Source organism: Lichtheimia ornata (assembly GCF_029851405.1).
Source record: "Lichtheimia ornata isolate CBS 291.66 chromosome Unknown scaffold00134, whole genome shotgun sequence".
Taxonomy (NCBI): domain Eukaryota; kingdom Fungi; phylum Mucoromycota; class Mucoromycetes; order Mucorales; family Lichtheimiaceae; genus Lichtheimia; species Lichtheimia ornata.
The window spans coordinates 13,503-40,662 of record NW_026695453.1 but is presented as its reverse complement, the minus strand read 5'-3'; the positions used below and the strand labels follow the sequence as shown (position 1 = coordinate 40,662).

Below are 27,160 nucleotides of genomic sequence, written 5' to 3'. Positions count from 1 at the left end.
TAGTTGTTATGCCATGGGTGATTATGGTGAAATCATGGTTGTATTTAGGGGAAAACTTGGTGATAATGATGATTCTATGATGATAAACCGGTGATCTCGTTGGCGATTTTTGGTGAAATCATGGTTGTATGTAGGGGATATGGGGGATCTTATGGTGATAAACCGGTGATCTTGTTGGTGATTTTTGGGTCGTTTGGTAAAAAGTCACCCAAAAAACGGGGGATTTTTTCACCAGCTTTTAACCCAAGAATAGCCAACTTTTTTCCCGTAGTGTGAGGGTTGCGTACCTTTCATGCATTGTCCCTGAAGTCCTGACTTTTTAGCTGAGTTACCCAAAGAGCTCCTTCTGCATCTTTGGCTCTCCAAGGTCTAGCTACTTGGCAATGAACAAAGACCACTTCTCATATAGCATCACGCTTACAAACATAAAGACGCCTGTATCTCCAAACTTTACAATGAAACGTGGGGTTTTTATATGGATCAACCATTCATGTAGTACATCGATGAATAAATACAATTAGACCTTTATGAAAACCTTCCAACGACCAAAGAGCACGCGCAAGGAAAGCATGAGCAATGTAGTAACTACGTAGAGCATCGCCGCAAAAATGATGGCTGGTTTATAATCGGGAGTTTCAGTGTTGTTGACAAGGACTGATGCCAGTGGTTGTCCTAGCAACCCTCCAAAGCACCATAAAAAGAGCGCCCATCCAGTTCCAGCATTGGACCTTTCTAAACCAACGCAATCGACAATCACGGTGATCATCATATCAGTAAGCGTTCCTTCTGCAATGCCATAGAGAGCTGCAAATGTCCATACAGCAGCGGGAGTAGTTGCTGTCAGCCATATTGCTAGGAATGATATGACACCCAATGAGCCAGCTACCACACCCATATTAAAACGTCCAATAAAGCGATCCGCAAGGTATCCAAATATGACTGATCCCACCGATTTGAATACACCCACGAGTCCACTGATATTGGCTATGCTCCATGCATCCATACCAATCGATCCTGCATAGGGCGCAATGAAGGCACTTGGAATCTTTGTGTGTGGTAAGGTGAGTGAAAAATGTCTTCATCATCATCCATGAGAACGTCACAACATACATAAAACGCAAAAGGACCTATAAAATGAGCACCAAGCAGGATCCAAAACCGCTTGGACCGAAACACGTCCATATTCCAAAAAGAAACGCCACGTGTGGAAAAATAGCTTTTGAGTTTGACACATGACAATGCGGCAATAGTGCACAGCACCAGCTGAATGAACCCAATGATTCTTAATGACCACCTGTATCCTACGGTTGAAAAGCAGGCGGTGGCAATATTCGAAAACACGAGGCTGCCAATACCAATGCCGGCCATGCTCATCCCAAGAGCCATAGATCGCCGATTTGAGAATGTGACCAAGACTTGATTGATACAAGGATAGTATATAAGTGATGCTGTCAGGCCTGCCAGAGCCCCTTGCGAAAGGTACAATCCCCAGATCTGGCATTGAGATGTTAATACGTGTACGAAGACGACATGAATAAAATACCTCATGTGTAATGCTAGCAAGCATCATGGATAATGAACTGAGGATGCCGGCAATAAGTATCGTATACCGATCGTCAATTTTAGAGTTGATGCAAGCATACAATGGGCCTGTGCTGTTACACAGGAACGACCACAGCGCGCCAATCCAGCTCAAATTGGTCATGTTATTGGGAAACACCTCCGTGTTGTAATAGTTCAGATAAACTCCCCATCTATACAAGGCCCCCTCTTTAGGAAGTGTGTTCATTGTACCATAAAATGAATGATACTTACGCAAACCCAGCTCCCGTTCTAAGGAAGAATTACATAACAATGACCACGAGTAAGCATCATGATCAAAGGTCTTTTCGTGATCAAATGTTGTACCTACGTAGCAAATAACCCCTATGCAAGTAAATACGGTATTTACATTACTTCTCTTTCGACAATCTATCGGCGTAAAGACTTACAAGGAAGGTACCAAAGACGATAAACCAAGCCCTCCATCCACCATCTGGAAGTTCTTTAAATTCTTTATCGATGGTAGTAGATTGGTTACTCTTGCTGTTTGTTTCATCCACCCATTTTTCTTCGACAGCAGTTGTATTCCCGTTGCTGCTCATTTGACACTTGGAAGAAAGAAGAGTGAAACAAAGGATATGAATGATATTGAGACAAACGCCATCAGTGTCACAATAGTGTGGGAACCTCGCCCTCCTATATACTTGCGTGAGAGGGATAAATAAAGGGACAATACGACGAGCCCCTATGGTATTGATTCGTTGCAGATGATGGTTCTGCTATGCTTATACTAATGTTGGCTGGCTAATATGAGAACAGCGATATTAGTGTCCGCATGTAAGTCGACAAGCAAACTGGTAGATAATGTACGCGACTACGTGAGGATGATAACATGGTATTTCATTAGGAGTGTGGCAGGTAGGGATCACCTAGATCCAAACGCTTGTCTATTTATACAAATCGCTAGGCTTACAGGAAACGTGTTTATATTGAAAAGAAAAAGGTACAATATCAAATGTGACAATCGTAGACATCAATGAGTGCATGGGTATATGGGTAATATGATGATAATCTATCGAAGGGATTGAAGGCGAACAAGTGCAGCGTATTCGCCCCTTTTTCGTAGTAGCTCCCAATGTGTTCCTTGCTCGATAATACGTCCATCACGGATATAGCAAATAAGATCAGCATTTTGCACAGTGGCGAGTCTATGAGCGATGATGAAAATCGTGCGATCAGCTTGATGAATGAGTTGATCAATGGCATTTTGGATGTGTTGTTCTGATTCGGCATCAAGAGCAGATGTAGCTTCATCCAATAAAAGTACTTTGGGTTGTCTAATCATAGCACGTGCCAAGGCGATGCGTTGCTTTTGTCCACCCGACAATTGAATACCTCGACTGCTGCTACTGCATCCTATACGCGTATCATACCCTTGAGGAAGACTGGTAATGAAATCATGCATGCCAACTAAGCGAGCAGCATCCTCCACTTGTTGTCGTGTAACTTGAACATCTTCACGGCTCGCACATCCCAACCAAATGTTGTCACCAATGGATAATCCAAACAAAACAGGTTCTTGCGAAACGAGTGCCATGGGTTGTCTCAAAGAATTCAACGTATAGCCACGCGTGCTGCTCCCATCCAAAGTGACACTGCCATCGGTAGGATCATACCATCTTTGCAATAAGCCAATACCCGTTGATTTGCCACATCCTGAAGGTCCCACTAATCCAATCGTCATGCCAGCCTTAGCCTCCATCGTAAAGTCACCATTAAACACGGCTGTATCAGGTCTCGTGGGATAGCTGAATGCAACATTATGGAATCCAACATGGCCATCCACATTCGCTGGTTCCAATCCTTCCGTATCAGTGATGATCTCGGGCTTACGTTCAAGAATAGCATACACAGCAATAGCTGCATACTTGGCTCGTGCGTATGTTGTACCAAATGCACCAAGGCGACCAATACTGTGCACAGACACAAGCACACAAAACAAGCAAACAAACATTGCTGTAGGATCCAGAATCCCTTGATCGACGTATTGCGTGCCCAAATGCAAAGACAATGCTGAAACATGCATCATGAAACCTTGGTTAAGTGCGTTGCCGATAGAGGAAAGGAAAGCTTTGGACCTGGCAATGCGGTGTGGATGCTCAATTGCTTTGCGGTATTGCGATTCAAAAAAGGATTGTTGACCAAGTGCGACAACGGTGCGGATCTCTTTTACAGCTTCGGACATGATGATGTTGCATTGTTCGTGGGCTTGGATCGATTTGTGTTCATAGCTTCGTTGTATGTGTGCTTCATAGAAGCTCGCACCCATGACGATGGGAGATAATGCAGAGACAACACCTGTCATCAATGGACTTTGTAGGAAGGAAATCAGCAAGCCTATACATGTTTATTAATTGGTGGTGTACTAAATCCACAAGTCAACTATACGCTTACCAGTAATTGCAGTAAAAATGATTTGTACAATGTCTCCCGGCACCTTGGTTACTAGCTGATACACGTTTCTTGCCTCCACAGCAAGTTGAGATGTAAGGACGCTCGTCGTATGGCGATCAAAATAAGCAACCTCTTGTCCAAGGTAGGCATCAAACACTTGTCCACGCAACCGTTCGGTGTACAATTCTCCTGCTGCTTCAAAGCAAATCAATTGCAATGCATAAATGACAAAAGCTGCAAGGGCAAAGAGGAAGATACAGAATCCATATCCATCCGCCATATTGGACGCTTGATCCTTTTGCACCAAGCCGAGTATTGAATGTGAAATAATGTAAGCGACAGCAGGGAAAATAAAACCGGCAAAAGCAGTAGCAGCAATTCCCAATACGAGTAGCCATCGTTCGTTGCGATGCATTTGTCGAATCACTTTCAATATTGGAGCACGCTTTTTGGCCATTTCTTTGGTTGCGTTCTTGTCATTGGCTCGTCGAATTTCATAGGCATCCATCATCATGTTGTCGGTTGCGTTAACAGGGGTCACTGCTAATGCTGTATGATAATCGGACGTGTTATCGCTTGCTGGCGTTTGACGCATCCTTTCTTTCTCATAATCAATGATACTTTGATGAGCCGCGGTTGTCATGGCAACATGTTGTTCATGACTAGACACGTCTTCTCGCTGTTGTTGTTGCTGGATGACAATTTCTTGGAGACGCACTAATTTGGCGTATGTGCTACCTCGTTGCTGGAGCAGCTGTTGATGAGTGCCAACTTGAGCAACCTTTCCATGTTGGATGACAATGATCTGATCAGCGTTACGAATGGTTGATAACCTCTGAGCTACGATGAAAGTTGTACGACGTGCTGTAGCTGTTTCAAGAGCGCGTTGAACGGCTAGTTCTGAGTTTGTATCCAATGCCGATGTAGCCTGCAAATTATAGGAATGTATGTGAATATCAACATCCTTGAGGCTCCTAATCGACATGTATTTACCTCATCAAGTAATAGAATAGGTGGGTTGCTAATGATCGCCCTTGCAATGGCAATGCGTTGTCTTTGGCCAACAGAGAGCTTGCACCCATTTCCACCAACATTTGTATCATATCCATCGGGTAATGCCGAGATAAAGGCATGACAATTTGCTTGCATGCATGCGAACACCATTTGCTCCTGAGTTATGTTGCCAGCTGGTGCACCAAGTAATAGGTTTTGTCGAATTGTCATGTTGAAAAGCTTAGGCTCTTGGCTGACAACTGCAACGTGCCTTCGAAACCACCGCACATCCACATCCTTGATATCGATGCCATCAACAAGTATCTTTCCAGAGCACACATCATAGAGTCGTTGAATAAGCTGTATCACGGTTGATTTCCCTGATCCAGATGCACCCACAATAGCCACAGTGGTTCCTGGTTGGACCATGAAATTGATATCGTTTAACACCTGAATGTCTAAAAGTATATAATAAATATCGACGACAATCAAAGATCATAAACGATGGTATTCGTTACCTGGACGTGTTGGATAATGGAATGAGACATTGTTGAACTCAATATGGCCGGTGATTACGGGAAATCGTTGACCAATTCGAGGAGTGTCAATGGTAGGTGTACTGTCAATGGTATCAAATATTTTGCATGCAACACCATATGCAGCAGCAATCGCCATCATGTGACCAGGAACTTGTAAAAAGGTGACTGATCCAAGCATCATGCCAAGAATTGCTGTCAGTGCTCTCCAGCCGTCAATGTTGCCACGTGCGATCACGTTTCCCGAATACCAGATCGCCAAAGCATAGGTCATAAGCAATACAGATACAAATGCTGCATAGCATAGTCCACCATAGAGTCCTCGTCGTAACCCTGCTTTGCGTGTCTTGACAAGATATGACTTGTACATGTTGGAAAATCGTGCTTGCAACGAAAATGCATAGATTGTACGGATATTATCGACCACTTGTTGGGCAACGGATGCAGCATCACCATAAGCATCTTGAAGCTTATAAGTACTGTGTACAAGCCAATGAATCGAAAGATAGGCCATGATCCCCAAAAGTGGAAGCACCGGAATGATGACGACTGCAACTTGCCATCCAGCAATAAAAGCCATCATAAACCCAGATATGAATGCAGCAATTGCACGTACGAGTCCACCAAAGCGCTCCGAAATGGCATCTTGCAGTTGCTGCATGTCAAGTGCAAGTCGTGACGTGATTGCGTCCATGTCGTGAAGCTCAAACCAGCTCATATCTTGGCGCATGAGGGATTTGATATAATGGATACGTATTGAACGTGCTTGGTTCTCGCCTGTAATAATCCACAATGTGCTGCCAATGTATGCCACGACAACAATGAATCCACCGACAATAGCAAATCCAACAACGACAGGTTGTAAGCCTTCATTCAATGAAGCCTCGCCTGCTGAAATAGACTCAATGGCATCACTCGTCGTAAGTGCGAAAATTGCAACAGATGCTGTTTGAAGACACCCAACGAGAATAGAGCATATACATGCTGCTGCAATGAGATATCCATCCTTTGGTGTGGCAAAGCGAAATAGCATTCGTATTGATATTCCTCGTTTCGCCTTGAGTCGCCTTAAGAATGATGACAAGAAGAAGCGTCGTTGACTACGTTGGCCGCCAGGATGATTCGTTGTTGCTGCATCATTATTGTTGATATCTTCTTGGTTTATGGATGCTATTGAATCTTGATCTGGCATTTTTTGGAATGGTGATGTTTGTCGTGTCGTATTGAAGAACACCATGTCATAGAAAAGAAACGGGAGGAAATACGTAAAGGCACCGGTGTATGATGAGCGGCGGCAATGTCTTTGATCCCTTATTAGATAAACGAAGCGGAGCTTTATCACGCATTGTCAAATGAACAATCTTTACCTTGAGCAGAACGCACCCAACCCCAATGTGAATGCACTTGAAAAGACCATCATTGCAATCAGCGTACGTCACTTGTTCATATTGCATCGGTGCCGTGATGAAAATTCCATGTCATGATGATTCTCGGCGCTGGTGCCGTCATTGTCCGTGTCGGTCTGTGCGTCACCCGCTCATCCCCCAAGGCACCGGTTTCTGATTTTAGGAACACCGAAAAGCGAAAAAAGATCATTTAATATCTGCCAAGCATTTGTTGTACGTTGAATAATATACCTACCACTCCTTAATCATAATCCCATCCAAGTGCCTTGCATCATACATCCCATAAGAATCGATGAATGTCGGTGTCCATTGCTGATGAAACTCGTTTGTGTAACTGGAGGTCTTTTCGCCGCATTGCCAAACACAACGATGAAATCAAGGCCCTAAACGATATAAAGGAATGATGTATGAGCTTGGTTTTTCGATGGCTACTTTTAATGTGATAACCTACTTGCATTGAACGACGATACCATGCAAACCAAAGGAGTGATAGAATTGCAAGTGAGCTCTTGATCATGGGCACCATCGGATTGATTCACAGCACTGGGTGCACTTTTCTTTTCCCGCAAACAAGTTCTGAGAGGCTAACACAGATATATTTAATCTTTCATACCGATTCATGTTGTTATCCTTTTCTTACCCGCATCGCCAAGAATATGAGCTTTTATCCAAGTAGCTCCCAAGCATCATCAAAACAAGATCACTACACAGCTCCGTTGCCACCGCTGCCATCACGACGAGGACAATCATCACAGCACTCGACAAATCGAAGCAACACCTTGGATCACCCACAGGACGAGCCGCCACCTTATTACTTGACACCCCGGGGATACTATATGGGTCAAGATGCAACAGCCATCGAGAACAAAAAGAAACGGATACATGTGAATAATGCAGCCGCTGAAGCAAGCAGTTGTAGTAATTCTCATTACCTTGAAGAAACAATACCGATGCAACAGCAACAGCAGCGAGACGTGATGCCACCCTATTCCTCTTCAATACTCAATGAAAGTCGACAAAAAAACACATGCTGTGGATCCTCGCAGGCATCATGTTGGCGAGTGTTTTGGTTGATATTATCCATTGTCATCCTGAGTGCTGGTATTGGTATGGTTGCAGGCTCGGGTGCATTGAAGAACGTATGCGATGTCGATTGTGGTGGAGGAGTGGATATCAAACCAGGTGTCGTTGATCGCTGTTCGGTGGTATGTGCTGATGGATGGCAAAAAGGGTTGTTGTACGGTGGTATTGTCGTAATGATCCTTTCTGGTCTATGGACCTTGTGGTTGCTGTTGATTTGCTGCATCAATCCATGTATTCAACGTAGACAAAAGAGAAAAGAACATCATCAGCAAAACGATATACACAACCCCCACATTTGAATACTTCTTTGTACATGATGGCTCTGATAGCAATACCTTTATAATCCCGTATATAATAAAACAGTGCGCGTTGAATACTCTGGTCGTTCATTGTGTATTGGTCGACAATGGGGGCTTCTACCATGTAGGTCGATTGTTGCTTATGTGTTGCCTTGACGAGTAATGTCGACCGTATCCACATCGACGCGCTCTACACGGTAAGGTGCTTATTGAATCGCTTGCCCATTCAACGTCAAAGGAGAGTGACACGCCATTGCATCTGTTGCTGAATGTGTTGCTGCTGTCTCATTGCAATGTGAGTGTGTTGTTAGCGTCAATACTGCTTAAAGGGGGAAAGGAGTTGGGTGGAAGGAAAAGGGTTGAAATTGCATGGCTTCCAACAATGAAACTTTGACATGTCACATGACCCAGAGAAAGCGCTGATAAGTGATGATCCATTTACCAGCAAGCACTTTATTATCCATTGTGATCACTGATAGCCACTCCTATCGTTTACATATAACAAAGATATCGTCGCTCACGTACTTTTCTTCCATCATGTATCACTCTTTGATTGCTAACACCTCCAACGCTCAAGTGATATGAGCAATCCACATACAAATTGTCTTCTTTATGATATTTGGCTTTTTTATTAAGGTAAAACCTAATCTTTGATGTATCTTAGGTGGCATATCATAGACCACTTATCATTCTTTCTCAATTGCTCCGTCATTGAACACAGCTGTCCCTCACCAGGGAAGAATTGTAAAGCCTGGTTGTTGATGTTTGTGGTGTATATCGCTGTCTTCAACGCTGGCCAGATTACTGCTTCGTTTAATGTCATTTTGGAATGAGTGAGATCACGTGTTATGATCTTTTGGATCGGTACCGTTTTGAATGGCGAGATCCTTGCGGCGTCCGCCATCTCCTCCGGTTTCTAGAAAGAGCAAGCAACTACCCTGTTAAGACTCTCAAACCTTCGTTTTTTAATATTACTTACGGCATCCAATACCGAATCCACAAGCACAAGCTCGTCTTTAAAATAAGCTTTGGTCGAGTTGCTTGCGTTGCTCCAAATATGCATGCCATGGCATGTTCTCCCGTGGCCGAATGCTCTTGCCGCATACGATCACCCCATATTTCTAGAAGATAATTGGACGGTAAGTTAACGTGTGCATAGCTGTGATTTTGACACTCACCTACATTAAATGGTGCAAATGGTCGTTGCTTAGGGCCGCTTTAAGGGATTCGTTCCACTGACCCCATATGGTTTTGACTATCACCGTCACCTCGCCTTCTGATTCAGAGTCGTCAAAGAACTAAAAATGGCTGTCAGATAAGGACTAGGAAAAAGCAATTGGCATTGTTATTATACCCTGTGGCTAATTCTACTACAACCCGCATGATGATGATACACCTAGTGAATAGCTAGCTATTAGATGGTAAGACGTAAAAGGTAAACCAATCAAATGGACAAAAAGTGTCATTGTACTAACCACGAATTGACAACTTCAAGGCCGCAGAGGTTGATACGGCCACCTAATCCAATCTGCAGAGGCCTCTCGGTATGTAGCTACATTGAAGCATTGTAAGTATATGCTTCATCAAGATAAATGGTGAGATTTTACCTTAATAAAAGAGCCAAATATCACAATGACAACAATGACAATGGAAGTAGGATGACAATGACATGCTAAAGATCATCACAAGCGTTAACACAAAGATCACTCACAGAATGAGACCATCTACCATGATAGTTACCAATGGCTTTTGAAGGTGTCGTCAATCAAACAGTGGCATGATGATGGAAGAAAGAGATGTATGCGTGGGCGACAAGCTCGTTATATCTGCATGGTGGGCGTGGGCATTCCGTGATCAGAATGAATGATAAAGCGCTGGTTGGGAATGGTGATGAGCTGATAGATTGTTGGGGCGCCTGCACAAAACACCCTTGTGTGATGCATAAATCATGGACTCAGATAAGCAAGCTGGCAATTTCCATCATCAAGCATTGACATCAAATGGTTATCACAAACCACTAGCTATGATGTATGTATGAGTGTTTGCTTCAGAAAGATAGGTCTTTGGCACTTCATTGATAAACAATGTGCACAAGCGTAAATGTTCTCGGCCACCATGGGGTGAGCGGAAATGCCAACCACCAGCATCAATAATTTGATCTCCTTTCCACTCTCATTGTAAATCACTGCATGGGCATGCACCTACTTTCTATATTACAGCCATGAGACTCTGGTTAAGGATGTCGAAGAAGACGTGGAGATTCCAATCAAGGTGGTCATGGATGATTAGCGTAGCTCAATTAAGAAACGTGACAACAACATCATCAATTTTACAAATGAACTCTCATTCTCGCAACCTCACTCCCCTTTTCACCAGACAATCAGACAACCAATCTCTGCAATGAAACCACCTGTTGTTATGGACGCTTCTTTACATTCGACAACCCCCATGGATCGACATCCGTTTTGCTGTCAACATTAAGCAGCCCATCGCGTACTTGAACACCAACAACCAATGCAACTTTACACAGCAATGAACGTTTATTCTTTGTCTGAAGCAGCATGCGTCATTATCAGTCTATCATTTAAGCTTGTCAAGCCTTCAACTATTATGCCAAAGGTACCGGCCTACTGGTCTCTCGTGTCTGGCGAAGGTGGATATGACTCGTGCTGGGTGTGGTCGAAAGTAAGTGTCATCACTCGAGAAGTAAAGTAATCAACAAGGGCCCTTTTCGCTAATGTTGTCATTCCCAAGGGTCATACTTATGTCACCTACAAATTTATCAACCGTTACTTTTCCATCACTTTGACTCGGTACTCCATGGTGCTCGACCACTTTATCAGTTTGATCCATCGTGACAACAATTCTCACGCCCAATCACGTATAAACAAGGCTGTTGTCACCAACACTCTCATACGCCCTTTCTTTCTACTTGTACGCACATCATAATCAATGGTCTCTAGTAAGTCTCATGGATAGTCTTTATGTGATATCGAAAATGATGGCACTCATGATGCATTCATCTATCATGTAGCCCACTTTGTTGCTTTACCACCCGGTGCGCTCATTGCTGCCTGATGGCATTTGGCTGTGTTCCTTGATGGACTCTTCATGGTATGTATAGCTCTCATTTATATATTGATAAATGTTATTAAAAGGATGCCTCGTACATTGTAGGAAAAAGGCAACCTCTCAATCTGATGGGAAATCTGGGACTCCTTTGCGGGTGACATAAGTACATGCGACTTTCCATGGAAAAGAAGTTTGGCGAAATGCTGGTCAAAATGGCCGATTCACAACAACACCGTCTTCTGGATGCCGCACATATTATCATCGAGATTACCAGGTTCTTGCATGCACACAAGCCTGTCAAGAAAGGAGCAGAAGACACTTTTATACATTATTCATTGGCTCCTTTCATCAACAACATTTTTCATGGAGATCATATTGATTCGTACCGGGCCAATTCGTCACTAGCAAGCAATTCCAAAATTCGTCCCGATTTCACATTGCACGCAACGCTCCTTGGCCATCGTTATGATATGTTCATGGTCGAGGTCAAGCCACTCCAATCACCACTGACAGAGTCTGATTTTATCAATCTGGCCAAAGATCTTATGTGCATGCTGAACAAGTTGGTGGGTCTTCAAGTACCCGGCCCTGCCGTACATGGGATGTGGGTAGATGGTATGCAAGTGCAGACTTTCAAGATGGATTTGGTGGCGAATGGCATGTATCGGCTCGTCGAGATGGATAGCTTTGAGCTCGTTCGATCGTTCGATGATCTATCAAGAATGAGAGCCATCTTGCAAAAACTAGGGAATCACTAGACACTAGGTGCGCGACATCTTTCGACATCGGAGGCGCGACACCCCCCCCTAGTAGTTTAGTATCCAATCCAGAAACCAACCAAGTGATCCACATAGTTACATAGATCAGCTGCTAGTATGATACCCAAAATGTTGCATTGAATCCACTTTTCATTCAATAAAAAAAGTCCAATAACGTACGGTAGTGAGGATTTCTATCAAGTAAATATGATAAAGGGACAGGGTGGAAATTGAATAAGGTACGGGTGAAATACATAGAGGTAACAGGGATAATTGTGTCGTTGCATTTTCAGGTTGTTGCCGCCATAATCGTCCTTTATCCATGATTGCGAAATAGCTGCTGCTTGCATTGTATCGAGAGCTCCAATATCATCAATGGCTGTACAGCACCATTCGTCCACTCCATCCAATCCATCACCATCGGCACCCGTATCCACGTGCTATGATCCATCCTGCCTGCTGACGATGCGGCAAGGAACCAAAGCATAATTCCAGAATTTCTCATCACCGCACTTGATTGCATCCATCATAGTCATTGCAAGTCCAATATTGCTGCTGGTATGCTTCCTTTTCTATCCGCTGATGGGTCAATCCCTTTCTTGGTCAGTTTCCACCGTTGCTCAACCAAATGATGACGGCTTGTATTGCGGCGTATTTGATAGCTGATGTGGCATCATCCATTGGTATCCGCATGTATCAAAGCAAGCTGCTGCACGTAAATGAGAATGCTTCTATACAGTGGCTATGTGCTGTTCAAGTAAAAAAAAAGGCTGCAAGGCAGGTTGCTGCAAGTAACTTGAGACGTTGGGGTCAAGGACCTTGCTAAAGGCAACGGCTGTTACGTTTGGTTGTGGAAGAGGAGTGTGCAAACGCGTGTGTTGTAGTAGAATGACAAGGCTGTGAATGCTGTTTGAGACAATGGAGCGAATAACAACTGCTGGATGAATGCTGTTACGTTTGATTGTGGTAGAGAAGAGTGCAAGAGTGCGTGTTGTGACAAGAGACTCTTGTGTCAAGAGACTCGTGTGTTGTAGAAGAGTGACAAGAAGGCTATGTACACGCCATGAACTTGCCAATCAGTCAACGACAATCGGATCAAGAGAGTTGTAGGATTGGCATGATGGGTTGAAGCAGGACAATCGTTCGCAGGTGGTGGTTGTACTGAATGGGCCAACAGTTGAGAATGAGAGAAAGAGGGAAGAAGGTGGGAGTGGAAGAGCTGGAAATTAATAATAGTTACATGATACTTCTTTGTTTGAGCGTTATTCAGTCAAATCCTCTTGGAACAAGAAAGTTGAAGGATGCAAACTTTGGGCTGGAGCAGGAGAATCATTTACATGCATTGGATTGGGCAACAAAGGTGAATGGGAGGAATGGGCTATCAACCAGCAGTTTACAAATAACTATTCAATTTGATCTTTCTCATATTGGATGATACTTCTGTGCTTGACCGTAGCTCAGTCAAATCCCCCCGGATCGAGAAACTTGAAAGATGGGAATGATGGGTTGGAGTAGGAGAATCGTTCGTATGCAGTGGATGGGGCAACAAAGGTGAATGGGAGGAATGGGCTATTAGCCGGCAGTTTGAACTATTCCTAAATAGTGTACAAGAATCATGCATCGCCTGGGCTGAATGACTCAAGTTACACAAACACGCCCTCTGCATCGTTTGCTCTATTATAGTCATACTACTTTACATTGAACAAAGACCACTCTTCATATAGCATCACGCTTACAAACATAAAGGTGCCTGTATCTCCAAACTTTACAATCAAACGTGGGCTCTTTAATAGATCAACGTGCTCGTCGGGGTCAAAGGAATCTTGTGTCAAAGTATGAAGTTCATCGTGGGCAATCCCAGATTTCGCAATGTCGCCACCAGCCAAACTGGATCCGGGGCTCAACCTCTTCGACGACGACGACCAAAAAATATTTTTTGGGCTGTTTGCGACATTGAACGCGAAACTTTCACGCAAGGTGCTGTTGGCCAAGCCGAGCCCATTGCTCTATTTATAACCCCACGTTTCATTGTAAAGTTTGGAGATACAGGCACCTTTATGTTTGTAACCGTGATGCTATATGACAAGTGGCCTTTGTTTAATGTAAAGTAGCTAGACTCTGACAGAGCAAAAGATGCAGAGGGTCGTGTTGTGTAACACAGATACGTTTGCATGAATGAAAGGGTCAATGTATAATTACTTTATGGATCATCTAGGAACAGGCATGTATTGCTAGCTAACGGCCACTTTTATCCAATCATCATTGTTGCGAGATCCACTGCATGGGAACGGTACCCCTGCTCTAGACATTCATTTCCATGATTAAAGTAGGTTGATCCGAGCTGATTTGACTGAGCTGCGGTCAAAAAGAGATTACATCACTCTGGACATAGAGCACGCTCGATGTAGCTCAACCGATGTAATCTTGTGTAAGCGTAACTCAACCAAATCAGCTCGGATCAACCTACTTTAATCATGGAAATGAATGTCTAGAGCAGGAGCATCGTCCACCTACAATAGAATGCACAAAAGTTGGGAATGCACAAAAGTGGCTATTAGATGCCAATGTATGACATAAAAGTGAGGGTTGCGTACCTTTCATGCATTGTCCCTGAAGTCCTGACTTTTTAGCTGAGTTACCCAAAGAGGTCCTTTTGCATCTTTTGCTCTGTCAGGGTCTCTCTACTTTACATTAAACAAAGACCACTTCTCATATAGCATCACGGTTACAAGCATAAAGGTGCCTGTATCTCAAGATTTCACAATGAAACGTGGGGTTTTGAATAGAGCAATGTGCTCGGCTTGGCCAACAGCATCTTGTGTGCCAGCTTCACGTTCAATGTCGCTACCAGTCAAAAAGTATTTTTCCTCGTCGTCGAAAAAAAATTCAAGAGGTCGACCTGATCCAATTTGGCTGGTGGCGACATTTGTGAAATCTGGGATTTGCTACCTTGATCGTGAAACTTGCACACAAGATTTCTTGGACCCCGCCGAGCAGCTTTGTTCTCATAAAGACCCCACGATTCATTGTAAAATTTAGAGATACAGACACTTTTATGTTTTACATATGCTATAAGCGGAATGCTATATGAAGGGTGGCCTTTGTTCATTGTCAGAAGGACGTTTGTGTAACTAGTCGGCGAGTTGAAGGGTCGATCCTATTGGTGGAGTGTGCATGATTGATATTTACCCCTATATGCCTATAGTAAGGTCCGCCTATGATAGCCCGTATGACACTTTTTCAAGTGGGCCATGGTATGGTTATAAGCCAAGAATGATCACTGCATCCAAAAGTATCTTTTTAGGAATTGTATGAAGCGTGAGAGGTAAAATTGGTTTTCTTGTCTCGCAAGAAGGTCGCCCCAGGATGACTGTATTGTAGTTGACAGCTGCAGAGAATGACCATCGACGTCAAGCATGAGAGACTTTTGGCATTAAAAGATGCTTTTTGATGCGCTGGCCTTTTCTGGAATACTGATCATGCCATGTTTGATTGTGCAATCTTGAGGTATTAGTACGAGTGATCTTCTTATTGTCGTTGGGAGCATGATTGGTATATGATCTTTCCTTGGCGAAGCCGCCATCCTCTTATAACGTTTTGTCACTTATTATTTATAAAGATGTCAATTACTGTTAAATCGACCAAATGTTCTACCACTGAGGTTGATAAAGTACAAACATAAATGCTTTATTGGTCGATACAATATTGTTTAACAAATTCAAGCAGAGCAAACTCGTTTAAAGGCTTGGTCAGGTACCTAAAAGTAATAAACAACGTGATCATTAGTATTAGCATTAAGATAACATGTATCAAACCTTACCCATCCATGCCAGCATTCACGCAAATTGCTCTTGCACTATCTTGTATGTCTGCTGTGAGTGCCACAATCGGTAATCGCGTCTTGCTGTTTTGCTCCTTTTCACTTCTCCTAATGGTCTTGGTCGCTTCCACGCCATCGCATTTGGGCATGTGATGATCAAACAGAGCCATCTTAAAGTATCCAACCGGTCGTTTGGTCCATGCAGCAATCGCTTCAGCTCCATTGTTGGCACACGTGATATTAAAGCCATATCGCTTCAATTGCTTGCATAGTAGCTTTTGTGCAACAGGGTTATCTGAAAGGTTCTTTAGCATGCAAACCTTCAAGGACATAGTGTCAACCTACCTTCTGCAACCAAGATGTTTGTCTTTTTGAATGCTTTACGATGTTCCTCTGGTATTGTCTCAATCGCAAGCTTGATCTCACTGCTGCTGATACGTGCAAAGATGTTTGGCCGCGTCTTGGGTGCTGGTGTTCCTGGCTCATCCTCCTTGAGAAATCCTGCCAGCATCTTCAAAAGCTTGTTGCGTCGCAATGGAACTCCCATACGCACAATGTTTTGTTGCTCGTCAAGATAGCCATATGATGATATGTGGAATGGCTGTTGTTGTTGCTGACGTTGCTGTTCTTGCTCCATTGACGATGATGCTGCTTCGAGAATAGGTCCAACACCTCCGATGTTGCCTTGAACATTGCTGCTTCCCAAGGGATAATGCATGATAACCGTAACCTTGGCACGCTTCATGACCTTTTGAAGTTCCTTTTCCCAGCAGCTTAGCGTTCCTTCTTTGTGATCCAAAAGCAATCCCACAATGACGACTCCATAAGGTGTCTCCTGCTGCAACTCTGCATAATCAGATACTCCATCAAGTGGTAAATTCGGAAGGAAGTTGGTCATCATATCCACTGTCGCATGATGTGTATCGGCAACAAGGATTCGTGTTTTGATAAAACTCTTGGATATTGCTTGCATTGCTTCAGTGAATCTTCGAGATTGATCATGCACCGGTGAAACTTCGATTGAAAAGCGGAAATTGGATCCTTTTCCTTCCTCGCTCACAACATCGATATCCCCATTCATCAAAGTGACCAATTGAAGGGAAATGGAAAGCCCAAGACCGGTACCACCATACTTGCGGCTAATGGCATATCGTATCAATCATTATACGTATCTTCATACATGGCATTATTATATAATCAACTTACGTGGTGCTACCATCCACTTGTGAGAATGGCATAAACAACACCTTACGCTGCTCCTCGCTGATCCCAATGCCTGTATCGATCACTTCAAATAGCAACGAGATATGCGATTCCTTGTTTACAGCCTTCTTTTTGCGACCGTCAATGGAACATCGAATACTGATTTCGCCATGGTGCGTAAACTTGACAGCATTCCCGAGTAGATTGATGATAACCCTACATGGCAAAGCATAGTCATAAGCATTTGATCACGTTGAACATCCAATAATAAAACCTACTGTCTGAGCCGGTTGGCATCAGCCATTACAACCGCTGGCACATCCTCTGCAACTGTGTACGTGACATTGATGCGTTTTTGAATAGCAATGGCGATCAGCATATCAATCACATCGGCAATGAGCTCTTCCACGTGTACTGGTGCCAAATCAAGAGACACTTTGCCGGCTTGTAGCTTTGAAAAGTTGAGTAGGTCGTCAATGATCTGCAATAATCCTTCACATGATGATTTAGCCGTTCGCACCAAGTCGTATTGTGCAGGATCCAACCTAGTTAATTTCATGTAATCAGCTGCCATGCATTTGTGTTACTCCAATCCGGCACCTTACTTTGTCTCTGACAGCAATGTGATCATGCCATAGAATCCCGAAAACGGTGTTCGAATCTCATGGCTCATGTTGGCCAAAAAGATCTCTCGCAATCGAGTCGCCTTATCAGCTGCTTCCTTACTGCGTCGTGCTTCCTCCAATGCTTGCTTTTGCATCTCGATCATCCTATATCGATCATGAGTAACTTATAAATTCCGTTGTCCATGAGTGCCGCTTGCTACTTACTTCATGTTGGCCATTGTTACACGTCGCACGGATTTAAACAATGAAGCATTGGTCAATGAAATACCCATTTGCTGACATAGTAATCCAAGCACGGTGATGTGACGTTGTGTAAAGATCCCAATAGCACCTTCAAGAAAGATGCAACCAACAGTCGTCATCTTGTGTATGATCGGCATGCAGATTACTGATTTCTTGCCAGCACGTTCAAACCATGGTCCCACTGCAAATCGTGCATCTTGCTCAACATCAGGAATAAAAATACTCTCAGAGGTGTGGATTGTGTGATTGATGATTTGGCTCGATACCATGACGCTGTTCTTCGAAATACGTTCTGGTTCTTCATATGTGACAATCGTCTCCTCTTCTTGAGGGTTCCCATAAGCACCGATTCCAAACTTGTTTTCCTTGACAATGATAGCACCTCGATCAGCACCGGAGTTCTCAAGAATAATCTGCATCATGTTGTTGAGCAACGCGTCAAACTTGACTTCGGATGAAAGCACATGGGAACTTTTGAGGATGGATGCCATATCGATCTATGGACAATGATGGGTTAAAAGATGGCCTCATTTTCATAGCATCACTAGCACTTACAATATCCAATGTCACCAATGTTTGCTCTGTTGTGATAGGTGGTATCGATTCCGAACTATAAGGTTCATCGGCTATTGGGCTGTTATCGGCAGGGTCATGTGAAGAGTTGCTCCATGATTCTTGCGGAGGTTGGTGGCGGGGAGCTGCCAATAATGGGAATGGATCCGTTTGTGCACTCTTATCACATGTATCGGCTCGATCATCATTGAATGAGCTGAGTAAGTCAGCGTATTTTGCATTAAGATGCCGCGACTTGCCGAATGCGCCATATGCCGTATAAAGATCCACTGCCTAGTATGAGCCATACATAAATCAAAAAAGGTTCCATAATCGATCATCTTTCCCCCACCATACTCTACCTTCTTGACCATGTTGTATGCAACATTGTGAACCCCTTGGCGGTAATAGAATCCTCCAGCCAATTCATGTGCAATACTAAGCTCCAAGTACCACTCTCCCTCGCGAGCATGATTAATGGCTTCTTCATACAATAATATGGCTTTCATAACATTGTCGCCTTGGAGACCCGCCAACTCTGCTTCCACCAATGTCCATAAAGTGATGTAATTGACACGGCTCAACTCCACCCATTCATACAGGCGATCTTGATTTTGAGCTACTTGCTTGAGACATTTATCCACCTCTTCGCCCTTGATCTTGCGTGCATGCCCAAGTAGAGCGATGGAATAGTAAAAGAGTGTCACCCGTGTGTATCTCACGCACGGCACATACCCCATGGTGCGGAAACAGTAATCTCCAATTTCAACGGCTACCTCGTATCGCTCATATAACGCCAAAGGGATCATCTTGTAGGATTGATACCAGTTACAAGCGACAACAGAATTCGGGTTTTGCTTGAAGCTCTCAGTGAGGAAATGCTCGTCATTGAATCCATCGTCACCATCGTACACGTTATCCGTATCCCAGTACGTTCGTCCTTGTAACGCTTTGATTGCTCTCACAACGGTGATAAACATTGCGTTTACTTCAGCAGCAGCGGACCATTTGTGCACTTCTTCATAAGATTCCTCGGCGATAGGCAGTGCATCACTCAAATGATGAGTCACAGCAAAACGACTCATGCTTATGTGAAGTTTGCCGTAATTCGTAAAATGACGATCTCCTGATGCAAAGGCACGCTGTGTTGCAGCTCCGAGCATAGGCAATCCATAGCGTTGATGACGTTCAAAGTTATCCACAAATATAACATACATGATGTAGGCTTGAGCTTTCTCCAAATTCCCGCCATATCGATCAGCAATGATGGTGCCTAGTTTTGCCATTTTCTAAATCATACATGATAAGTAGGCATTTCAACCCGTAAATGAGATTTAGACTCACATGTGCCGCTGCATGATTGTTGTACAACTCAATGTAGCCGATCGCCGCCAAAAATCCACAAGCAGTGCTAGCAGCTGGAGCCATTCCCCGTTGTAGACACATATTCAATACGTGACATGCGCACGCACTTAGTGCTTGCTTTTGACCAGTCCAATACAACAATTGTGATCTATAAAGTAAGCCATCATGTTACTATGCTGGATGCCATATACTTTTACATGCTCCATTCATGATTGTTGACTTACAATTCCCCCATGATCTCAGCAGTTGCCTGGACGTAAGGATCATCCGAGAATCCGATATCAGCGATCTCATCAAGTTCCATATCCTCAATCGCTTTCTCCAGCTGATCAAGTTCTTCCTGTAGTGTCTTCTCGGCATTCTCAAATGAAAGTTTCTCATTGCCAAGATCCTCCAAGCAAGTAAGTAGCACATCCCGCCCTTCAAACGGCTTTTGCTGCGATAGGTAATAGCGTGACTTGATGAAGTACATAGCTTTACGATCCAATGGCGTTTTGGCATGCTTGGAAATGACCTCGGTCGCCTTCTCAGTCACCTCATTGTCGCCCAACAGAAAACTAAGTCCCATCATATTCGTATAGAGCTGTAAAGTAACAGGATAATTGTCATCATCCCATTCCTTTTCCGGATCACTGAGTTGGATTGCTGCCTTGTAATAGCTGAGCGCCATGCCATGTGCACCAGATTGCCGTCCTTTATCGCCTGCATCAATCAAGAGCTCACGAAAGGATGATTTGTCTTCCAAAGATGATAATAGGTCAAGGCATTTCAAAAGATGGTCGGCAACCAGAAATACATCCATGTCTTCCTCTACAATACAATGTATATAAGAAAATCATTTCCCAATACAAAGTTAAAGACTTTATACCTTTCATCATGTGCTGGGCAATCTTGAAATGGATCTTGCACCTCACATTAGGCTTCACAAGTTCACCAGCAGCTTGTGTGATACGATCATGGCTCCATTTGAATTCATCTGCACCAAGTGGCATAACGTATCCTTCCTGGATCACGGCATGTAGTCCGCTGATTGGATCATAGCTCTTTTGTTGGGCTCTAGTATCAGGAGATAACAAGGTGCCTTCACTTGACTTGCTCTTCCTGCTGAATACGGTTGTGCTGGTCGTTGATTCGGCTGACAATAAACTCCTCTCATCGCCATCGTCGCTATCAACGTCACTCCCATCTTCAGAAAACGTGTCCTCCATTAACGCCTTCACTGTTGACCATGAGAAAGTGTCACCGATAAATGATGCCATCTTGAGCAATCGCTGACCATGACGTGGTAGTTCTTTCAGCCGATTCACCATGAATGAAACATCCTCCTCCATTGTCTTTAAAAAGGTCCCTTGTTCAATACTTGCAAGGTCGTATTCCCAAACATTGAATTCCCAGTTGAAGTAAATGATCTTTTTACGCTCCAACATCTGCAGCAATTGTGCCGTGAAGAATGCATTGCCGTTGGTCTTTCGGTGAATTACCAATGCAAGTGGAGTGACATAGTCGCGGTCGGTGTCTCGTGATCGATGTAGTGTGTCACAAACGAAATCGGTCAATGCGTCAAGCTTCAATGTGCCGACCTCGATAAATTGGATGTTGGCAAATTCATTCTCCAATATGCCAGATTGCTTTTGATTCAGCTCCTGATCACGATATGACATAAATACGAGGATGTTGATTCTTGATAAAAGCAACGCTTGCAATAAGTCGATTGAAGGGTCATCTACAGCATTCGTTTAGCATCGTCAAACATAGCACATCTTGTTACTCCTTCCCCATCTTACCGGCTTGGTGGACATCATCAATAAACTAAACAATGTATACATTAGTGCTCAATACTACACCAACTTATCCTCTATGACAACTTACAATAGTCACCATACGCCAATGAGATATGGCACGAAAGACTTCAACATAGAGATTGTGGAAACGTAAACGAGCCTCGGCATTATCCGCCTTCATCGATACCTCGGTATTTGTACATCCATCCTCATGTCCAACAGCAGCCAACAATGACTTGAGCTCTGATACCAAATCCGCCAGTATTGAAATGCTGGGGAACTGAGCACCAAGCCATGCTTTCAGATGATTGAAAAATCGATGAACTTCTTCCTCGGTCTCGGATAAGATTTGCTGTAGCGCTTGCGACATCAAACGCAGCAAACCACTGTATGGGACCTTGTTCCTTGAATCAAACTTGGTAGATGTGATATAGCTAGATGGTTTCGTTTAGTAATATAATCATTTCTCAATCGCCATGCAAATGCCTTACCCACTCTTTCTTGCCAAAGGCTGTACAGAGTTGAACAATGTCGATTTTCCTTGATGATGATGATATAAAAACGGATCACTTATTACTCGCAATACATTAAAAAATCAATCAATAAACTTACCAATGCCTCCAGGTCCATAAATTCCAACTACAGTAGCTGCTTGCTTCCCATTGACTGATACGAGCCGACTGCTGACACTGGAAATGTCGCTGCTATCATGCTCAGCTAACGAAGTGGGGCTTGATGCTGACTTTTGTTCTGAAGAATCAGGGTCACTGTTGCTGGATGCTGCACCTTGCTTGCTGCTGCGGATCTTCAAAGGCTTGTATTGGTTCACGAATCGCTCAACGATATACACCATCTCCGAAATGATAGCTTGACGACCATAGACATTACGTGGTATCATAAACACAGACGCGATGTCACGTTGTGCCAGTGGAAACAAGTCGATGGTCTAATTAGGTATAGCGTGAGCATTGCAGTATCGCATGGTAGCACATCCTTCTCTCCTAAAACACCTGTCTCCTTGCCCCCACACATAAACAGATAACCTTGGATCCTCGTCGCACTGACTTGTCACACACACACATACACCTCCTATTCCCCTTTGATTGTAAAGGACTCCTTACCCCAGCATTACTTGACTTTAGTCGCTGAAGACACGCTTCCAGATCGCATTTGACACCGTGCATACTCATGTATCGCTCCTCTGGGGTCTTGCATGTCATCTTTTCAATGATCCGCGATATCACTTCAGGGACATTCAATTGGACATCATGCACTGCCGGCATTTTACGACTCAAAATGCTGTTGACAATCTTCAAAGGTCCTCCATCAAAAGGCATTTGGCCCGTCAGCAATACGAAGAATATGACGCCCAAGGAATAGATATCGGAACGATGATCAGCGATGTAGGTAGTGCGGCCTGTTTGTTCAGGGCTGATATACATGAGTCGATTCTCCATAATGGCTTGGCTGTGTTGGTACTTTTTCCACCCTTCGCTTGTGAGATACTTTTCAAAAGACGCGTTGCTGCCAGCTGCAAAGTTCCATAAGCGCGTAGTATCCATGTCATTGCTGTTCCAACAAAAAGCTCCCATATTAAGTTGACCATGAATAGTGTTGTGGCGATGAATGAATTCCATAATGTCTGTGCACCGTATTGCTAATCGTAGGAAGGTGCCAATGTCGTCAATAGTGCGATTGCTGGATGATCGGTCGCTATGAGTGTCGGCATAAATGGCAACGGCAAGTCCGCTTGACGACAAGTAAGCATACTCCAAGGGACGCACTATACAACACGTAACCAAGGCACTTAGTAAGATACGCGCATAGTAAGGTAATATTGCTTACCAAGATATGAAGGACCATCAGCTGTTTGATAGAGTTGCCTTATGATGTAATACTCGCGCTCAATTTGCAGGCTGTTGTTGGATACCTTGGCAACCACTGCTCGCTTATCCGATACGCTATGCAATGACACGTCAATCGATGCTTCATGACCGTGTCTCTAAGGACCTACCGATAGCCATTAACAAGAGTGATGTTATCGTAATGATCGGTGGTTGGAACGTGTGTCGCATTGGTAAAGTGGTACCCTGAGATCTGCAAAGCCTCAGTTACTCGGGAGCGAATGACGCCATCAGAAGAAGGTGCACTGCTTGATGCTGTGCTCGACATGGAGAATGGACGAGAACAAGGATAAATAAAGTAGTAGTTGGCATATTAAAATAGTGGTATAATACAAGCATGAGTAAAGGGAAAGGGAAAAGGGATGCATGATCTTGTTGCGGAGAGTGACCCGAGTTGGTTGGGTGGTACACTGGCATAGGAGACAGCCTACTATGAGGAATGCAATAGGGTACAATTGTTCTTGACCAGGAGCTAGCCATGACCACTGAAGACGCCTGCAAACAACCTTGGCCCATATTGTTGTTCTCCTGCATGACCCTGAATATGGCACTTGTTGAGGTACCGGTACTTCCCGATAGTCGACCGTAGATGGCTCATTTTATTCATTCGTTGTAGAAATACAATGCTTAGTACCCCCACCATTTGTGTTGTTCTTTTGCCAACCAAAGATTTCTACTTGTTATAAATGCTTTGATGCATCATTTCTAGTGAAGTATATATGACTTGATGAGAGCCATTATACCGCATGAACACATGAAGGAATCCTTTCAACTTGAAATGTCATAAAGCACTTATTAAGCTCTCGGCTATCAAAGCTTCCTTATCCTTCATATACTTTCAGTATTGCAAACTCGTTTTGGCCTTGAGGTCAAATCATTTCCCTGTGCTTGACTATTTATGTTTGGCTCTCATTTTTCATAGAGAATTCACGTTAATGATAAGCATAAGGTACGTTACAAAGAATGACAACTCGAACCAACCCTTCGTGTAACCACGACCATTGCATCAACCTGAAATGGGAATCAGAAAACATTGGCCACCTTTAATATGTATATGTGTTTTATCAAAAAATGCTGTCTCATCGGGTATGGAACTACTTTTGGTATAAATGGATAAAAAAACAACTTGTTTTACATGATGGTACAGTTGTTTGCATCAGGCTTGTGACACCGCATCGACACATGGTGTTGATTCACCGGTTGATTAAGCTTTTCAGCTGCAAGTGTGTATCCCTTGGAAGCCGCTTTTCCAAAGTACTCGAGTGCACGAGGATAATCCACCATCACGCCAATCCCATCTTCGTAAAAAGTGCTGTATACTACTTGTTAGCATTGACCTTCAACCCCCATCTTCCGTTTTTTACCTACCCTAGTAGATACTCGGCTTCTTTAAGACCTCGATCAGCAGCTCGTTGACACCAACGGAAAGCGTTTTCAGGTTGCGGATTGAGATAACTTGGGATCCCTTGCACATAAACATTGGCCAAATCCAGCATTGCCTTTGGATGATTATCATCAGCTGCTTTAACAAAGCATTGGTATCCTTGCCATGGATCTTTGGGTTGTCCGAGTAGCCCGTGTGTATGCACTTGTCCCATACGATGCACAGCATCGACCAGGCCAGCTTGTACTGCTTGTTTGAGATATCGGAATGCCATCGCGTCATTGCGCTCTGCACTATGAAACTCACATGTCAATCATACACATATATAAGAATAGATAAATAGATAGATACCTTGTCTTGACTTGATGTGAATAAAGATTGCAAAGAACAAAAGCTGCCTTGCCACTCTTTTCGGAATGTTGTTGATTGGCCGCCTTTTCTAGCAAACGAATGCCTTCATCCATATTGTGTTTTAGCAGCAACATGGCCATTTTCTAGTAGTAATAGTGGTATGTTAATTCCATTGTTGCCACGCGTAGTAAATAGTACTTACATAAGTTGCATCGGCATAGCCATCCGCTGATCGATAATAAGCAATCGCCTTGTGCCAATCCCCTTGACGATCTGCATGTTCTGCCAAATCGATATAGGCTGGCATCCATCCATTCTTTGCCGCCTTTTCAAAATATCTCATAGCTTTGACGATTTGATGTCTCTCGAGATGCCATTGTCCCTTGATATACAATGCTTCAGGCACAAGGCGCTTTGCAAGTTTGCTGACCCAGTAACGTGCTTCATCGAGCATCCGTTGACGCAAAGGTGTAGCGGTGGTACCACCATCCACATACAAACGAGCCACGTCAAGTAGGTATTTTGCATAAGCCATTTGAACCTGGGGGCTACGTGTCTTGGTGGCCATACGGCGGTAGGTACGTAAAGCATCCTTGTTGTGTGTCAAGCTGTACGACGCAATACATGTGAAACGTGGCTTTTTGTATGGATCCAGAATATCCTCGGGGGATTGATTCGATGATGGAGGAGGTTGTTGCTGCTGCTGCTGCTGCTGTTGAGTGTTGATGATGGCATCCTTTTCCATGGTCGTGGTATCATGAGCTACTACCATTGTCGACGACTCGATAGGTTTTGCAACAATAGCCGTGGTGGAAGTGGTGGTAGTAGTAACATGTTGTTGTTGTTGATCCGAAGAAGAGGATGTGGGTGAATTCACACTGCTATCAGTCGTTTGACGTGTGGTTGGTGTATCAGGAACCAAAGATACCATAGATCCCCAAGGAGAAGGTATCTTGGTTTGAATGGGAGTCACTGGTGATGGAAGGCAATCAGGTGTATTGGGCGAATGATGAGGTCTTGATAGTGACGGATCAAATGGCTTCTCAAGTGTTGGTGGGGTAGGTTGCTTCTTTTTCTTTGGTGGTGGTGATGGTTGCCGTTCTTCTGGTCCATGCATTGATTTGGGTTCCTCTGTGTAACTTGATCCACCCATCATTGGTTGTTGTTGTTGTTGTTCATCCTGCTCTTGCTCTTCAACCTTGGTGCTCTCGGATGATGGAAGAATCATTGAAAGCCTTTTCCCCATGGGATCCTCATTGACATAATACTTGGCATCCGTGAAACTGTGTCGTCGACTTGGTTGACGATAAAGACCTGTAGATGTACCTTTTTTTGTTATTAAGCTGTCAAGATGTACTGATGCGTTATAAGCATACCTGAAGGTAGACCCAATGTCGATTGCATACTGCTGTTACAGTAATAAGAATCGGGTGGTAGCATGGGAGGAGGTGGTGGTGATGTTGTTGCCATGGGATACGAAGGCATCATTTCTTGTTGAGGGATTTCAGGCAACGGCTTCTTGCGACGATAAGGAGGTGGAGGCAAATGTTGAATCATGGTCGTTGAGAGTGGGATGAAGAAAGTAAAAGAGAGGAGGAAGTGCAATAGATGAATGATGATGAATACAGTGAAGGACCATTGTCAATGCTGTGCTCATGTTTGATGTTGCCATGTTGGGAATGTTTTGGTAGCTGTTTATGGCAAGATCCACCTGACGATGAGTATCCACAAGAACTTGTTCACTGGCGTATGACAACACAATCGCCACTTTTTGGTTGCAATGACAGC

The 27,160-nt window shown here is 43.8% G+C and overlaps 6 protein-coding genes across 6 annotated transcripts; 2 read left to right on the top strand and 4 right to left on the bottom strand.

Annotated features, from left to right (window-relative positions):
* Positions 1-517: 517 nt before the first annotated feature.
* On the bottom strand, positions 518-1,705 carry O0I10_012552 (uncharacterized protein; the record flags this gene model as incomplete). The annotated part of the gene is made up of 3 exons (XM_058492446.1): positions 518-1,045; positions 1,111-1,494; positions 1,544-1,705. The coding sequence occupies 3 exons, from the start codon at positions 1,703-1,705 to the stop codon at positions 518-520; spliced, it is 1,074 nt and encodes a 357-aa protein (XP_058336797.1).
* Positions 1,706-2,614: 909 nt separating this feature from the next.
* On the bottom strand, positions 2,615-6,762 carry O0I10_012551 (uncharacterized protein; the record flags this gene model as incomplete). The annotated part of the gene is made up of 4 exons (XM_058492445.1): positions 2,615-3,939; positions 3,997-4,924; positions 4,990-5,447; positions 5,508-6,762. The coding sequence occupies 4 exons, from the start codon at positions 6,760-6,762 to the stop codon at positions 2,615-2,617; spliced, it is 3,966 nt and encodes a 1,321-aa protein (XP_058336796.1).
* Positions 6,763-7,587: 825 nt separating this feature from the next.
* O0I10_012550 (uncharacterized protein) lies at positions 7,588-8,313 on the top strand (the record flags this gene model as incomplete). The annotated part of the gene is made up of 1 exon (XM_058492444.1): positions 7,588-8,313. One exon carries the CDS (start codon positions 7,588-7,590, stop codon positions 8,311-8,313), a length of 726 nt encoding a protein of 241 aa, XP_058336795.1.
* Positions 8,314-11,552: 3,239 nt separating this feature from the next.
* On the top strand, positions 11,553-12,143 carry O0I10_012549 (uncharacterized protein; the record flags this gene model as incomplete). The annotated part of the gene is made up of 1 exon (XM_058492443.1): positions 11,553-12,143. The coding sequence occupies one exon, from the start codon at positions 11,553-11,555 to the stop codon at positions 12,141-12,143; it is 591 nt and encodes a 196-aa protein (XP_058336794.1).
* A 3,687-nt stretch (positions 12,144-15,830) lies between these two features.
* O0I10_012548 (uncharacterized protein) lies at positions 15,831-23,905 on the bottom strand (the record flags this gene model as incomplete). The annotated part of the gene is made up of 19 exons (XM_058492442.1): positions 15,831-15,900; positions 15,964-16,258; positions 16,309-17,102; positions 17,170-17,382; positions 17,445-17,711; positions 17,772-17,936; positions 17,997-18,532; positions 18,591-18,881; positions 18,950-19,876; positions 19,932-20,100; positions 20,177-20,762; positions 20,821-21,675; positions 21,737-21,761; positions 21,822-22,167; positions 22,225-22,273; positions 22,346-22,679; positions 22,855-23,516; positions 23,579-23,694; positions 23,748-23,905. The coding sequence occupies 19 exons, from the start codon at positions 23,903-23,905 to the stop codon at positions 15,831-15,833; spliced, it is 6,858 nt and encodes a 2,285-aa protein (XP_058336793.1).
* Positions 23,906-24,768: 863 nt separating this feature from the next.
* On the bottom strand, positions 24,769-26,929 carry O0I10_012547 (uncharacterized protein; the record flags this gene model as incomplete). The annotated part of the gene is made up of 5 exons (XM_058492441.1): positions 24,769-24,949; positions 25,006-25,314; positions 25,373-25,515; positions 25,575-26,686; positions 26,749-26,929. The coding sequence occupies 5 exons, from the start codon at positions 26,927-26,929 to the stop codon at positions 24,769-24,771; spliced, it is 1,926 nt and encodes a 641-aa protein (XP_058336792.1).
* Between the last annotated feature and the right edge of the window lie 231 nt (positions 26,930-27,160).